This window comes from Gouania willdenowi, chromosome 13, assembly GCF_900634775.1.
Source record: "Gouania willdenowi chromosome 13, fGouWil2.1, whole genome shotgun sequence".
Taxonomy (NCBI): domain Eukaryota; kingdom Metazoa; phylum Chordata; class Actinopteri; order Blenniiformes; family Gobiesocidae; genus Gouania; species Gouania willdenowi.
In genome coordinates, this window is record NC_041056.1 from 22,533,058 (window position 1) to 22,550,681 (window position 17,624).

At 39.3% G+C, this 17,624-nt stretch overlaps 1 protein-coding gene across 1 annotated transcript in view; it reads left to right on the forward strand.

Annotated features, from left to right (window-relative positions):
• The window catches only part of egfem1 (EGF-like and EMI domain containing 1), a 69,446-nt gene extending 54,635 nt beyond the window's left edge, over positions 1–14,811 (forward strand). Inside the window, exons 21-30 of the mRNA XM_028463948.1 lie at positions 7–135; positions 4,743–4,874; positions 4,968–5,096; positions 5,215–5,343; positions 6,724–6,852; positions 8,484–8,612; positions 8,804–8,932; positions 13,512–13,640; positions 13,727–13,855; positions 14,215–14,811. Coding sequence (XP_028319749.1) covers positions 7–135; positions 4,743–4,874; positions 4,968–5,096; positions 5,215–5,343; positions 6,724–6,852; positions 8,484–8,612; positions 8,804–8,932; positions 13,512–13,640; positions 13,727–13,855; positions 14,215–14,294 — 1,244 coding nt within the window. The 3' untranslated portion in view covers positions 14,295–14,811. The remainder of the gene's footprint in view (positions 1–6; positions 136–4,742; positions 4,875–4,967; positions 5,097–5,214; positions 5,344–6,723; positions 6,853–8,483; positions 8,613–8,803; positions 8,933–13,511; positions 13,641–13,726; positions 13,856–14,214) is intronic.
• The last annotated feature ends 2,813 nt before the right edge of the window (positions 14,812–17,624 follow it).

Sequence of the window (17,624 nt, forward strand, 5' to 3'; positions counted from 1 at the left end):
TGTCAGCCTGCCTGCAGGGGTTCTATGGTGCAAACTGTGCCAATCGTTGTCAATGTGATGATGGAGTGTTCTGTCACCATGAGACTGGAGTCTGTAGCTGCTCAGCTGATCTCACCGGGCCTGGCTGTGAGCGAGGTGGGTCCACCCACCCATCCATCCATCCATCCATCCATCCATCCATCTTCATGTTTGTTCCGGGTGTGAATTGGTTTACTTTGGATGCTCTAGTAACTGGCTTCTTCCCCGAGTTTCAAAACAAGATTATTGGAGTTTACAGAATGACATTTTGGAGTAAATGCATGTGTGTAACTGTTGGCTTGAAATCGGAGGGTCGCCAATTTAAAATTCAACCTGGGCCATCACTGTGGGATGTTGAGCAAGTCCCTTAACCTTAACCCCAAATTTACACCACATTAAGAAACTGCTCCGAAACTGCTGCAGAACGGCAACGCAGCTGATAGGTTTCCATTAAAGTCAATGTGCCAATACACCTTTTTGCGGTGACATCGTCATCTGGGACATTTGCCTTAGCAACACCCTCGGCCATTTTAAGAGGGGTTTACGTTTGCCTGACAGCTGCTATTTACACTATTTACCATGAACAACACGGAGGATTTACTCAATGTTGTATGAATATTTCAGCAGATTAGAGCCAAAGGCCAAGCATAGATATGAAGTGAAGTTACATCTGGTTGGTTTGGAATCATGTCCATCGCGAGCACCTTAAGGTTCATGGAAAAATGACCCTACAACATGGCCAGATCTCCAATGGCCTGCTATTTAGGAGTACCTCATTAATAGCCCTGGCATCTACACAATGGAGAAGGTTAGCACCACTAATAATATATAATAATAATAATAATAATAATAATAATAATAATAATAATAATACAGCCTAAATTAAAACATAAATGGATATATGAAGCACATTTAATATACTTACAGTTCATATACAAGTCAACGAATTGCATATTTACTGTGCTTGGATCCATAATTTTTGTTTCTGGCCTTTTTATGTAGGTATTCTGTAGGATATCTTTTCCCTCAGCCAGGCGGGCTTATGACAGCCAAATACTACGCAGGATTTGGGCATTAAACGATAAAAATTAGCCAAACTGCAAAATCTCCACCATAATATCAGTGGTAAATAGCGGTTGTCAGGCAAATGTTTACCACTCTTAAAATGGCAGCACGCGTTGCTAAGTCAAGAGCTGACGTCACGCGAAAAAGGTATTTCCACCACATCCGAAGCTGCTCCAGTCTTCTGCGGTGAATTTGCAGCCCTTCTATTTTTGCTTGATGCCGTAGCTGTGCTGCAGCAATTCAACAAAGATAAGCCCTTGTGGGACAGGAAGTAGTGCACAGACACAGAATAAAATATCCAGTATATTTTTGAGATAAAATAATCCATGTTCGAAGCAGATTGTAATTCCATTTATTTATCGACCCTCTTGCTCCTTACGGGTCGGGGGGATCTGCTCGTGCCTATATCCAGCTTTCTTTAGACGCTAGGTGGGATTGTATCTTATTTCACATATAAATATTGCCATTATCTTTGGTTGAATAACAATAATCTCCACAAAAGCGGAAGATCTACAATGCAGGACCGAGTTGATTTCCTTCTACTCCTCTCCAAGGACACAACTGTTTTTTTTCGGCTTTGTACATCTCTTTGTATTGACTACTACTCGCTATATCACGATTACACGTGAATAAGTTGGATCAACTGAGTATTTGATACGCAGCAAAAACGGAGGCATTGGGGATTGAAGGACCACAATTTGCGCTGCAGTTTCGCAGCGGAGCAGTTTCGGAGCATTCACGGATCTAGTGGGAATCCGGTGTAACTGCTCGTGTTGTATGTCGCTTTGGATGAAAGCATCTGCTAAATGAAATTGTAATCTGAATTCCAAAAGCCTACTGTGAACCTTAACGGCATGGGTATGATAGATTAGAAATGTGAATAATTGGTTGAGTGAGAGTTGTGAATACAGAGTTTGGACATGACTTAGAGACCCTATTAAACCTTGGACCCTGATCGAGTATTGCTAATCTTTATCAACACAATGCCTCAACATCCTGTAAACCATTTTCCTTTCATTCTTTTGGAGAAAGGTGTTGTCTCTTATGCTCTAGGAAAAGTTATCAACGCCTTTGCTTAATCCTTAAACTATCCCTAGTGTATTATTACTGCTTTTACTATTTAGAGCCTTTAGGCCTGTATTCAGGCGGCTTCGCCACCCAGGCCTTCGCTGCTTCTCTGCCCCCTCCTGACGGCCTTAGCTCCCTTCCTCTTCTCACACACTCCCCAGACATCTGATAAACGTTACACACCGGTTGCCAAGTAAAACAGAAGGCATTGTTTTTGTCTCCTCAGCAGCGGATAAGGGCTTTTGGAAGGCAGACATGCATAATGACAGCACTGTAATTGCCTCTTTAGTCTGGAGTCCTTTCTTATCTGTCCCCCACGCTGCCTGAGTGCTGGACTGCTGTTGTTGCTGCTGTTTGGTTCTCAGATTCATCTTGTTTGCTATGACGAAGTGTTTAGGGATTTCATTCATTATTGTGATGAGTGTGTATGTATAGGTAGAGAGGCTGTGTGAACGTACGTCTCTCAGTGGCTGCTATGCAGGTTTAGGCACTAGGGACAGTTGTTAGTAGTTGTTTTGTTTTGTTTTTTAAGTCCATTTTAAATGTTACTGTGTAGTCAAAGAAGAAAATTGGCAAATGTTTTCTTTCCCACAAACTCCCGAATGAGTAAGAGTTTAAGGGATTATCTGTTCTTGTAATTAAAATTAACTACCTGAACTGTGCACCTAATATGACTAGCACTGGTTTCCATTGGTATTTAACTACATTTACTGTAACTGCTTAGGTTTTCATCAGGTAATCCAGTAGATTGCCCCGTATGGTAGGGTAATCTGTGACATTGAACCTTCCTGTATTACTAATGCTACTCCTCTTGTAGAAATTGGGGGTTCCTATCAGGACTGTAGCTTGTGTTGAAACCATTGTACAAGACAGGCGTGTCTCATGCATGGGGGATGCAGGCGATCCGACACCCGCACTTTCATAAAAAACAAAAATGTATCCCCCTCACTTTTTACAGAGGGATTCATTGTTGAAAATGTATTGGTGCAGTTAGATTGATTGAATGGTGATCAAGTCAATCGCAGCCAGCCATTTGACCAAGCTTCTGTTCCAAGAAGGTAAACAAAGAGTTAACAGCGATGAGTAAAGTGGAAGTAAAATGACTAAAAATGAGTAACAGGTTGCAAAAAATGGTCCAAAAGTAGAAAAAACATGGCAAGGAAAGAGTGAAAAGTGACTAAAACAGGAGTAAAGCAGTCAGGAGTGGCAAAAAAAATTACAAAAAAGGGGAAACAGGGGGTATGTAATGGCAAAGGTAAAACGAAAACTGGATCAAAGTGTCAAAAAGAACTTGCAAAAATGTATAAAAATTTGGGGAAAAAAAAGGAATATCTATTTTAAAAAATAAATTTAAAATCTGAAAAAAGTTTCCCCTTTTTAAGGTTATCTGAGGAAATAATAATTAAAATTAAGACATAAAGAGCCACATGTTGAGTATGACTGACTTAATAACAGCTTTATCATGGTTTTAGTAAAAATAATTGAATAAACTAAATTGGGAGTCAACGGTTGCCCTACCTTTAGAACACCCTCACTTTTAAAATCGCTGCTCCACCCCTGGTACAAGATGAGCAGGTTCAGAGAAAGAGATGATGGATATGATAGATTTTTGGTTATCAGATAATTACTATCCACTATGCAGACTGGACCATTATTGTTCTCCCTGTTCGGCTAACCTACAATGCAAAGATGCTTAATGGTGATTTTGGACATGTTTAGGTTATGTTTGCTTAAGGCAGTGGTCTGCAACCTGTGGCTCTAGAGCCTCATGTGGATCTTTGACCCTTATACAATGGCTCCCTATAGCTTTAAAACAATATATTGAAATAGATATTTTCTTAGAGAAGCTATTAATGATTAATGACAAATAAAATCATGATATAACAATTTGTTTACCTAAAATGAATCACATTGTGCAATGACTCAGCACCTTCCTACTTCACCTCCTGCAACATCTACAGATCATCAACTTTCCTGCACCTGTGGCTAACCTTAAGTTTTAAATTCCTGGTAAAATCACTAAACCAACTAAAACACTATTCTGGAAGAAAATAGAGATTTTATTTGTGTGATTCTAAATGCTAAATATGCATGTTTTATGTGTGGCAAGAAATAAGCAATTAACATGTGTTGGCATGCGTTATCAAACTTCAAGTTACGTTTTGTGGTCCCTTAAATACATTCATTTAAGAAAATCTTCTTTATATGACATTGTGTTCATGTAAACTGAGATGCGTAAGAATTTGAAGATGCAAGATACTGTTGTGTTATTTCTTGACGTTAATTTATTTTATTTTAAACAGTTTTTAAGGTGCCATTTACATGATCAATATAAATCAAATCAAATTAAATCAAACATTATTCTATATCATTTTAACTGTATAGAATTGAATACACTGTATTGTCTTCATTGAGAAGGTATTTTTTTCGGCTCCAGGAGGACTTTAATCCAGGTGAAATGAGGTGAAATGGCTCCTTGTAGAGTAAAGGTTGCAGACCCCTGGCTTAAGGGATTCTTTAGCCCACAATTTATAAAAAATATCAAACCGTGCCTTCATGCTAATGACATGTTCCTGGTTGCCTCCTCACAGCCTGTCCTGTCGGCTCGTTCGGACTCAACTGTAGCCAGCCTTGCCAATGTTCAGGAAACCTGGAGCAGTGCCATCGTGTCACAGGAAAATGTCTCTGCTTACCTGGGTTTTACGGGTCACGCTGTGAGCTACGTGAGAAAACTGATAGTGTTTTTAATGAGAATGCTGATATAATGTATATATATTTAACTCTTGTCTTGCTCTTTTATCGTGACTCCTTGTCAGGATGTCGAGCAGGAACCTTTGGGCCAAACTGTAGGCTCACGTGCAGTTGCAACAACGGTGGTCGCTGTGACTTCAGGACTGGGACCTGCTCCTGTCCCACTGGTTTCATTGGAGCTAAGTGCAGCTTAAGTAAGTCAGTCCTGTAAAAACCATCCATGACATGAACATAACAGTCTTTGTGGTTTTAAACAATTCTCATTGACTTACTGTAAAATCTTTATTTCCTCTACTGGGTTTGTTTGCTCAGGGTGTCCAAGTGGGTACTTTGGAAATAATTGCTCTAAAGTCTGCTCCTGTGGTGAAGCTGGGCAGTGCCACTCAGTGACTGGAAAATGTCTCTGTAACCCTGGTTGGATGGGTCAGTCCTGTCAACAAGGTGGGTTAATGAAATTACAATTATAAACTATTGATCATTTAAGATGAATATGCAGAATTTAAAAGATGTATAGTCATGGTCTGCAGCAACTTTTGGATGCTCTCATTAAAAAAAAACATATTATATCCTATGCTATTATTATGAATTGATTTTTTTTTCAACAAAAAATATTTTTTTTGTAAAAAATAAAATAATATCTGGGGTTTTACTTAAAATTATTGATTTCCCTTTCCTGTTGTTTACTACGAGAGTAAAATAGAGCTCTTTTAAAGTCCCCCACGTCTGAAGATTTTTGCAAAGTAGTCATTGATGTATTTCCACCTGATATAAAGTATAGGCTGAATTAGAAAGAAAAAATCCCTTTTAGCACTCTATTAACTTTTTGTTTTAGTCATTTCTATAATCCACTAAGATTGTTAGGGAGTTTAGCTGTAGCTGATACATGTTCATATGGATTTGTTGTGTTTTTTCTTAAGAATTTTATATTTTGATAAGCGCTTCAAGATGACTATTGTTGTAATTAGAGATATATAAATAAAGTTGAACTGAACTGAAAGTGTAACTCACTATTAGGGTATTTTACTTCATGATGAATGCTTTTCTTCTACATACTGTATATTCACTCTGCAGGGCGGGGACTTTGGCAGGCCTTGAGTTTGAAGTGTTTTTCAGTAGCAGTTAATGAAGCAAAGAGGACCCAAAAAGAATTGAACACAAATTGAAACAAACATTGTAAAACAGACTTGTGATCAGCACTTTTAGGCCGGAAAGGATAAAAAACTACTGGTTTTAATTTGATTTTCCAAAACAAAACACTTCAACACCCCACACGCCAATAAGGCTGTTGTTTTCCACATTTCTCACTGTGTCTATTCAAGTTAGAAATTTTTCATTTCTTAATTGTTCAGACTCTAATGATCACAGGGTTTTGAATCCCGGGAAACTGAAGCTGAGTGACATCTTCCAATCTCTCCTTTTATCAGCCATTGGGACTTTCCAGCCCTACTTTCCCTAAATGTTCTCCTCCTGCATCCTGCCTGGTTCTTGGATGTACCACCTCTTAAGTTCATCTCGTTCTCTGTTTACAGAAACCTAAAAGCTGCTCATTCTATGTGTTTCGTGTCACTGGTTTTGGCAGGGAAGCAAATAAATAAACTGAAGAATCAAAGATGTCTTAGTTTTTTGTTTTCCTGATCTAAATTACCCAGAGAGACGTGATTTTTCCTCTATCTCAGCACCGATTTAGAATACTTTGCCATCTCTTTAATTAACTGTGACTAAAATAAACTTAAACATCATTAAGGAAAGTTGTGTGGGTTGTACATCATTCTGCTTGTTAAACAGAAGTTAAATTTGTATTTTTTTTTAATGTGTCTGCAGCATGTCCTAGAGGGCGCTATGGTATACAATGCAGAAACACATGCCAGTGTCAAAAAAGGAGCTTGTGCAACCCTGTGGATGGTTCCTGTAAATGTGGACTGGGTTGGACTGGAGCTCTCTGTGACACAGGTAAAGCATTAACATGAAGTACTGAACACTCCTCCATTCTGGTCGTGGTCATAGTGAAGTGATAGGCTTAAAGCAGTCACATCAACATCTGATCAAATGATTTGCCCTGTAATAGCTGGACCATAAGAAAACAATAACCAGGTTCTTTTGAAACTTGAAATTGTTATTTAACATCGATTTTGATCAGATTGGTTGGAAATACATGAAAGTCATGGAGGTCTTAAATCAGAATCAGTTTTATTGGCCAGGTACAGTTTAGAATAATACAAGGAATTTGACTTGGTAGTTGCAGGGAAAGAACACACCTCAACACACCGGAGCAGCCATTTGCCCTCAACGTGCATGTGTAAAAAAGAAGTTGCAATAAAATAACATCAGTAGAAACTATAGCCTGTCTCATGATGGTCCCCAAAGCCATAAAAAACAAATGATGATGAAGCCCTATGTGTTTTAGTTTTAGGCCCCATTTACACAACAATGTTAAACATGTTAAATGTTTAATGCAAACGTTTTAATACTAAAGATTAAAAGCAGTTCAGATCTCATCATTGTCACATTTTACAGAAGCACAAGCTGCTGACTTAGGAAAACTTCAATAAATACAAAATCATGCACGGTCTAGAACTCCCCTAGACTATCCGGGTTTCATCCATCCATTCATCCATCCATTTTCAGGGTCTGCCGGTGCTTATCTCCAGCTCACACTGGACGCAAGGCGGGGGTACACCCTGGACAGGGCACACGTCCATGGCAGGGCAACACACAGATACAGACAACCACTCACACTCACATTCACTCCTACGGGCCATTTAGAGACTCCAATCAACCTAAGTCATGTTTTTGGGAAGAAGCAGGAGTAGCCGGAGGAAACCCACGCGGCACAGGGAGAGCATGCAAACTCCACACAGAAAGAACCCAAGTGTCCACCCCAAGGCTTTCGTGCTTCATCAACTTTAAATCAACTACTAAAAGAACAACGAGAGGTGCAGCTAAAAGTGACTGCACTATACCAACAAGAAATCTGTATTCGGCCAGGATGTTTTCTCATACAAAGCATCATATCAGTAGAATACAGTGCCACAATCTGTAAGAGAGTCCCCATCATAGCACTCATTCACATTTAATGCAAAGAAATGGCTTGATGATAATAAAAAATATGAGCATTACATTTGTAATATTTATGTCACTGTGTATTAACTTCATTGTTGCTTTTATAAATTATTCTATTGTAATTTTATTGCCAGTTTTTAAAATGTACCTGTATCTTACTGTATGTTATATTTATCTGTATGAAAAGCCATAAACTACTGGCAAGGGACTACCGATAAAAATTAGCCTTTCGGCTAACTCGGGCACATTTACATTTATTATAATATTGATTAAAGTGCACTAAAAACATTCAATTTGAATTTGTTGCGATTTGGGTGTCCGTTTACATGGCAACGGCATTTTGGTGCCTGAAAACGGAACATTTTGAAAACGGGCTACGATTTAAACCAGCTTTGTTCGAGACACGTCCGTTTATTAAATGGCTAATCCGGGTATGAATGTGTACAATTTAAAATAAATTGTAAAAACATTTCTAAAGTCAGATGTTTAATCCATGCGTACTTTTGTGTGTGCTTGTGTAGCCTGTTCACGTGGGAAATATGGAGTGGATTGTATGTTGGACTGTCCATGCCAGCACAATGGGACATGTGACCGCTTCATAGGCAGCTGCAGCTGTACTGCAGGATACTACGGTCACTCCTGTCAACACAGTATGTATCGTACGGTACACCCTAACATGTATTACAAAGGAGGAACTTGGTGACAGGTTCACTAAGGTGTTCCTTTACTCTCTGTAGACATAATGACAGTATGTAACATTAGGTTAAGTTACGTGACCAATATTATAACGTGATGATAAAAGTGATGTTTAAATATTTGCTTTCTTTCCCCCCGTTTCTAGTGTGCCCTTCTGGGTTTCATGGAGTGAACTGTGCTCATACATGTGACTGTAAAGTGGGGAAAACATGTGACCATGTAACAGGCAAGTGTCTGTGTCCCCCGGGCTACTCTGGTCCACAGTGCCAAAGGAGTGAGTATTCATGTCTACCTTTATTTTTCTTTTTATCTAATACAGGGGTATCAGTAGTATCAGTATTACTAGTTGTAGTAATTGTACAAGTGCCAAATACGGACCAGTTTAACACATAGCTCTAATTTTCACTTCCGTTCCGTGTGTAAATAATGTGTACAGTATGTAGGGAACATGCAATATCCAAGCAAGAAATGACAGATATCAGTTTCTAACTTCCTTCATTTTAGTGAGAAACAGCAGGATTTTGGAAACATTGAAAGTTCCTCCACAATTTGCGATTAAAAATGACAGCAATGACTGATAAAATGACAGGAAAATTGGGATTCTCTACAAACATTGTGAAGTTTCATTATTATGGTTATTATTTTTTAATTCACGCAATGATTAATGTTTTCTCTGTCAGCTTTACTTCTTCCTGTGGGCCACATTGATGCACTGCAGGGCTGTAATTGACACGTGATCTAATAGATAAGCAAAGTAAGTCTCAAATCAAAAGGTGATTTTTTTTTTGTAGGAAAAAGGCAGGAAAAAAATAAAGTAAATATTCTGAAACTTGTGTTATTTGATTATAATATAACACATTTTCAAAGACCAGTGGAAGTTTTGCTTCTTGATACTTAGTTAGTGTCACTTTGATCAGTGCACAGTACCTTAAAATTATTGATATGGCAAATATGAAAGGCATCCTAGACAAAAAAAACAAAAAAACAAAGCTTTATAAGTCTATAGAGTACAATGAGGCGAGATCAAAAGAGCTGTAGGAAAAATAAAGTTTGTTCCAGAAATCATGTGGACTAATACAGTTGGTTTTATTCAATGTGAAAATAACACCAACACTGCATCATTTTACGATGATTATCTTTCTTGTTACAATTCAACCACACTAAGACAGACACATTGTCAGACTGACGTCCTCCGGGATGCCCTGCTGTTATTTTACCAGAGCAGATAGGAGAACAAATAAATTAAATATCTTTAAACGTTTAGGACAGGCTTTTAGGTTTGAGGGCAGGGAGGGAGGCAGGCGGGTTATTTGATGAGAGACAGGTGTTTCCTGACTTCTTAATGCATTCTTGTTACATCCCTGTGCCCTCCTACCTGCTGCTGGGACTCTCAGTCACAGTTTGAGCGCCTAAACGACCACTTTGGTACCAGCAGGAGATGTGACTGTGCACTGCAGAGCAGCTGTAAGGCAAACACATGCTCTAGAGACACACTGTGTATACCTCTATGTAGGAGAATGTGTGCCAGTATTTTATTTTAGTCACTATAAGCACTTGTGGATGTGAAGATATGTTTTAGATAGTAGAAGTCCTGTGTTTCAGAGTGTGTGCTTGAGTAAACAATGGTGAACATGATGTTGAAAACCAACCTCTCTCTGATTTTTACAAGAGATGGGCGATACTAGTGTTGTGGTGGTCAAGACCGGTCTTGGTCTCGAGACCACATTTTAAAGGTCTCGGTCTCGTCTCGGACTCGGAAGCATTTTGACTCGGTCTTGTCTCGGACTCGGGCTGCCCGGACTCGGGATTTTCCCTCAAGACCGCTCGATACCAGCACTAATTCCTGTTATTTTTAAACTTTTTTAAAAAGAACGGGATAAAACAATCCTTTATTCATTATTTAATCCACCCTGTTATAATGACCACAACCTTCCTTAATGTTTTTAATGTTCAAATTTAAAACCAGAGGAGACCTGGCGTTCCAGGCTGCAGCCCCCAGACTCTGGAATGGTCTGCCCCAGTCTCTCCGGGAGATGAACTGCGTGGACACTTTTAAAAAACATTTGAAGACTTCGCTTTTCAAAAAAGCTTTTAGTTAACAAGATTTTATTTTTAATTTTTACTGCCCTTTTATGATGCTACACATGTGATGTAAATGTATGTTTATTGTTTCTGTGTACAGCACTTTGTGATTTTATCTGCGAAAAGCGCTTTATAAATAAATACTTACTTACTTACTTACTTACTTACTAATGTGACTGAGTGACGTGTGTGACACACTCATACGTATGTGTGTGTCTGGCTATGGTGTCAGTTTGGAGCGCGAGGGAGATATGAACTAATCACCGGTAAAAATCCCAGTAAAACTCCAGAAAACAATCGCCATGAATAAATATTATCTCCCTGGTAAAGACAGTAGCTCTAACAACTGGTAAAATGATAAACTGGTGATATTACAGCCTGTACATGTAGTACAGGGGACGCACTTACTCTGCCTCCTAGTGCCAGCCGCCGGTGCAGCCTGTTCCGTTTACCGAGGTCCGTGTGTGTTTATTAAGTCTGTGTGTGTCCGTGTGGAAGTCTGCATGTTTATGCCTCTGTCCATCCACTCTTTTCATTATATCCATGTCTTTTAAGGCTTTTATTAAATAGTGTCGGCTGTAGTCTGGGCCGCTGCCATCTTGGATTATGTCGTCACCAGCGCGTCATCAACGCAAATCGCACAAGCGCAGAATGAGTCAAATAACTGTAAAGAGGTCTTATATTAGTCTATTTTCTTTTTAAATTGGTGTTTTTTGTGGCTTTAGACTCCAATTACATTTATGTATCTAATATGTTCCCCACAATATAAACAGGTTCACAATATAATTATTTTTTATAGTTTCTGTTTCCACTGTTTTTAGAATAATAATAATTCTCAACAATAACTATTGATTAATTTGTCACATGACTTTTCCAGGGTTTGAGTTTGTTTTATTTAGTTTCACATCTACCTGTAGCTCTATGTTTTTTACACTGATGACAACTTGTTTGTAGTTTTATTTCAGAAAGTTTCACTTTTACAGTTACAGCTGGAAACCTTTGTTAATTGAATATTATACTTACATTACAGCAACCAAATTAAACTATATCAACTAAGTGAATTAATAAACTCAAACTTATTATTATCAAAATTAAAGAGAGAATGTTATTAAACTGTCGAACCTTGTCATAATTTTATTTATTTATATATTTTTTTAAATTGAAAAAAAAAAATGTTTATGGTCTTGGTCTTGGCTTGTCTCGGTCTTGGCTTGTCTCGGTCTCGGCTCCCGGAAGTCTTGGTCTTGTCTTGGTCTCGGTGCATTCTGGTCTCGGGCAAGTCTTGGTCTCGGATCGTGTGGTCTTGAACACAACACTAGGCGATACTATCGCACCATGGATGATATCGCCGTAAAATGTAAGACAGATCTACATCTGTATTTGAGAGGACATAATAACTTTTACTACATGGATGGAAGAAGTTAAGTGTGTGTGTGTGTGTAAATAAGTAAAATAATAAATAGGCTTGAAAATGTAGAGTCCCTTCCCGGCCTCTTAAAAATGTGCTGAATGTGCTATGCTAATGTACCAGGCCAACCAGCACTACTCTGAGGAGGACCTCAGAGTAGTGCTGTTGCTCCTCCATGTTAAGACAACCCAGTTGAGGAGAGTTAAGGCTCAAACATACTCGGTTGGACCCCAGCCCGCACACAACGGACTCTGCGTGGGCTGACTGCTCTCCTCAGAGCTTACATACTCGGGCACACCGCTGCATAGCAGTTTCCATTCAAATCCGACATGTCCCACAATCCTTAGCACTTCTCTGTCGTCCTTGTACTCCTGGAACACGTTTTAAAGGTATTAATCTATCCTGCTCTGTTTCACCAGGAGGGTGAAATGCAGGTTGGTGTTACATTTAATGCGGGTAGATACAATGCCGAGCAGTGTTTTCTGTGACACCAACTACATGGAGAAGTCCGTGGAGTCATAAAATCTGAACTTTGCAGTTAATTGGCCTGGCGGACTTCACTTTGCAAATTTTCGCCCGAGTATGTTTGAGCCTAATGCTGCGTTCACACCGGATGCGTCACAAAAGGTTTGTGCAACCAGATTACATGCAAAGTCAATGGATAGATGCAGCCCAGAGGCAAAATCTTTCCTGTACGGGGGCGCGGTCCGATCCGCGCGTCAAGAGCATTGGCCCTGCGAGCGCGCTCCCGATTTTTCATCATATTCGCAGATTCGCAAGAGTTGAAAATATTGAACTCCTGTGACTGTTTCACATGACGAAAGCCAATCAGAGACGTCAGGCCGTCAACACGGACAAACCGGTCTGTTCATCCATTCAACCATGGAGTAGAAGCTGTGTGTGACCACCTGGAGCTGTATGACACGGCCTTTATAACTGGGATCGGACTAGGAAGGATTAGGCGTGGAGGAGAATCAGCGAGGAGGTGGTAGTAGCAGGTAAATGTTCTCTCTGTAGTTCTCAGTCAGCACTGAGCTAGGATAGCATTAGCCGCTAATCACACCAGCTTTTTTCACTGGTGGTTTATGTTTGTGAGAGGAGAAAAAGGAGCGCAGCTCCTCGCTTCAGCAGGCAGCAAAACTCACCGAGTTGGATGTGTCGCTGGTGGGCGGGGCTTCACTTCAAACACGCATATGAAGCATATGAGGAAATTTTTTGATCCTGCAAAACCTACGAAACGTTTTGCGTGGAAGACGCGTCCGGTGCCGCAGAAGACGCATACGGTGTGAACGCAGCATTAGGCAACAGGTGATGTATATATGTGTGTGTGTTTTTCGACCATCTACATTTTGTGTGCCTCCAGGGTGTGAAGGGAGAACTTTCGGCTTTGGTTGTTCAAAGATTTGTGACTGCGTCGGCGAGGCCTCATGTGACCCATCAACAAGACGGTGTCGCTGTCCCCCTGGAAAGACAGGACACAGGTGTGAAAAAGGTAGATGAGACTGTATGAAATGCTTGTTTTTAAAATGATGTCACACGTGGTTGGTGTCATATCCACTCTTGCCCTTTGTCTCTCAGACTGTGAGAAGGGGCGCTTTGGTCCTGACTGCAGCTTGCTGTGCCGCTGCTCCCATGGGGCGAGCTGTGATGGGGTGAGCGGGAGATGTCAGTGCCAGAGAACCCAGCTTGGTCCAACTTGTAGCGAAGGTACACATAACATCCTGTCGCTGGCTTGTGGAGTTGAAGAAACCACACACACACACACACACACACAAGGTTATAGTACTGTAAAGCTTCAACAGCTAAAGTGATACTGTGTTGATAGACTGAGGCCCATCACTCTGTGTCACCCTGTCTCCATCAATAGTCGCTTGCATCTCCTGACAGTTATTATAATCTGTACCCAGCGTGATGCCAGACTGGAGGCTGTCTCCATTTTACCTCCTCAAAGCCAAGCACACGGGAGACCACAAGGCACTTACTTCTCCTCCAAAACCCCAAACATTTGCTTTTCATTTCAGATTGCAGGCAGATATTTTTATTGCCTTTTTTTCCCTCCTCCTCAGGCCTGCTACACCAAACCCCGGAGGCCATGAACCTATCTGGTGCCCAAAGAAAGAGAAGAACAAGCAGCAAAACCACATGACCTCCTAATAGGGCTTTAAATCCGTGACTGGGCATTCAAACCTGCAGCTTGGCTCAGCAAAGCAGGATTTTAGACTGTTTTTAGTGAAAGTAGTTTTGGTATCATTATGTCAGAAACTGTGACTTCATCATCAAATGTGAAGCTTGAGACAATCAACCCAGAGGACCCAACACACACTGCCTAGATTTACAGCCTTGAGCTACACACTGTGGTTTGTTACAGTGACTTCTCAAAAGGGGATTTTCTATATTTGTGATAGAAATTTGATGAACTATAAAATATTCCGATTTATGACGCTTTACACCTCGTGACGGGACGTCAAATTTTTGTCGGCTAATGGAAAATGTGAAGATCAGTGCACAAGTGTTTAAACAGTAATATGAATATGTATGGATGATTTATCAAGGGTTACATACAGTATATAAGGAGTGGATAAAGTACAGAAAACCAGCAAGCTTTACTTACTTTGCTGTTTCCATTAAAGACTGAATCTGTCAGTGTAAATGAATTATATTTGTCGAGCACATTTTTTTTTTTTTTTTTTTTTTTTAATATACATTTTATTTATCAACATTTGTGTAGAAAAACAATGAGGAAAAGTGTTTTGTGAATTCAACTGGTTTTGTTTTTCGCAGCAGTTTCATGAGTTAAAATCAGAAATAAATCACTGTTGGTGCAACTGTTTCTTTTGTATTAACAGGTTTAAAAGTATAATGTAGGGATGTTGACTCTTTTTTTTCTTGTAATTTGGCACCAGCTTCATGCTATTCTCTGCTTTTATGAGGAGCTGACAATTGTTTAATATAAAATAAACATAGTGACATCCTCATTAATGATTAGTTTCTGTACATAAAATAATGCCATTGACGTTTTTACGTGAACTCACATTACGAAAAGTTGTTATACTCTATTGTTAATAATATATCATTTGAAGCACCAGTGTAGGGAAAATTCAGCCTATCAGTTTAGTTTGACGTTCATATAAACAAGGTTTGTTCATCTGCACCACTTTTTTTTTCTCATCAAAACTGATTTTCTTTTCTTTTGTATTTAGTGTTAAGGTTTCTTTTAGTCTTTTGTTTCCAATGCTTAGCATATTTGTCAAGAACATTTATTAGAATGTTTCATCACAGATAAACCAGTCCATTTATACCACACTGGGCATCTTCTTAGAAAGCTGCATTGTACGAAATGTTGTACTTAGCACTCAAAGAACGGCACATTTACTTTGAAAAAAATCCAAAATTCATAGTTCAAATAAATATAGTCAAAAGCTTACACAGGCATTTATTTTCAACCAGTGTTTTTATAAATACGTGTCTTTTGTATGCGTTGTTGCATGCTATAAACTTCTGTGATCGCTTTGCATTGTGAGAGGAAAAGTAAATGTTGAAAAATAGAACGGGTCCTGTGTGTGTGTGTGTGTGTGTGTGTGTGTGTGTGTGTGTGTGTGTGTGTGTGTGAAAGCAAGAGCAAACACTCTTTTCTGGACATTTTTCAAGTCCACTGGAGCATTTTCACCTCGATTGGTCAAAGGTGGCTCTGGTCTTGCAGAGGCAGGCAGGTGCCTGGACCAAACACACACACACACACACACACACACACACATCCAGCATCTGCCAGGTGAGTGATGGTTTGAATGGGCTCATCAGCTGAGGATTGAACCCCCCACCCCTCGGATGTGGCTGATGGATTGAGCAACGCTTTATCTTAACCTTTGTTGTGACAAGCAGCAGATGTTCTCCAGTAATGTTTACAGGATGGACCTTTAATCTTTCGATGACACACACCTGTTTCCCGTCCAACCAAACCATGGAGACCAACCATTGAGTCCCTCCACCAATGGCCACTGCACAACAGGATCTATTCTCAATGCAGGAGCTGTTGGCATCAGTGAAGAGTGCGTCAAACAAATGTCAAATCAAGACTAATCCAAAGTAATTCAAATCCAAAAGTAAGCCTATGAATGGACTACACCTGCCAAGATGCAATACGTAGTAAAACATGTAGCAACGCTCTGAATTGATGGATGTTTCTAAAGTTATTGTTTAGGGAGCTGGCAGTGGTTCTGGTTTATTGTCTCACATTACTGTAATTGATTTGCTTTTATAGTACTTATACTTCTTTGAGTATTTTTCTAAAACTGTCATTTTACTTGTACTTAAGTCATTTTTAAAAGAAGTAATACACCCAACTGTTACTGAGTAAATTAGAATTTTTTGTGATTATTTTTCTTATTTCTGTTTCATGGTCTCAGTCGTACCGTTTCTGATCAACGGCCCGCTACTATCTTGGGTTCAGGTTGTTGTTTCTACCTCTTATCTTGTTACCCACGTGGCACATTTGGCATTGCACTGTTTTAGTGTTTATAAATGTAGCTATACTTAGAAATTGTTTTCTATTTTGAATTGAATTCATTGGTGTTATTTTATTTAAATAAACAATTGTACCTTTTGACAAACCTTTTATTTCCAATTGTGCGAAATTCATCTCTTCCGTGGCAAGATTTTTTTTTGTGTGTGTGTGTGGGTTGAAAGTAACAAGTAACATTTACCAATACTGTGAGTACTATTTAGTTGAGCTACTTTTTACTTGTACTTGAGTATCTTATGTATGACTTACTTGTATTTGAATACAAAGTCAAAGTACTTATACGTGAGTAGCCACAGTAGATACAATGTTGTTCAGCTATAGTGGATGAAGAACAAATACTGACAAAGAACACGTTCTCCAGTGTTTATTAGTATTTACCATTTTACATGTGATTTAATAAAAGATATTGGATCAAATGTAAACATTACTTTGATTTGCTTGTACTTTTTTTTACTGAAACAATAGAGGCGGGGGGGGGGGGGGGGGGGGGGGGGGGGGGTGGAATCAAGTTTGTTGTCATTTCCATAAAAGATTTATAAATGTTTGAGAATAATCCGTGAAGTTATAGATGGTGGACACCTTTACTTACAGCTAGTACTCATAATTCAAAGGGGATGTTAATGTATCATATAATATTATGAATAATGGAATGATTTAAGGGTCAAATCAGTTTGCAAATAAAACCTTGCATGTTATTTTATCCATCGTCCATCCGTACACTACAGATTTCATTTTTGCAGCAAAAAGAGCTGATTCAGGAAAGAGGGTCGATTAAAGGTAAGGTGTTTTAAATGCCACAATTGTTTTTATCGTAAGCGAATGTATAAAGATGTCATTTATGCCAAGAGGCCCTAAAGAGAAAACTGTTTGTGTACGCTGGCTTATCAGCAATGGGTGAAAAAGAAAACTGTGCAGGAAACTGGAAATGAAATAGCCCGTAAACGCTGAGATGGCATC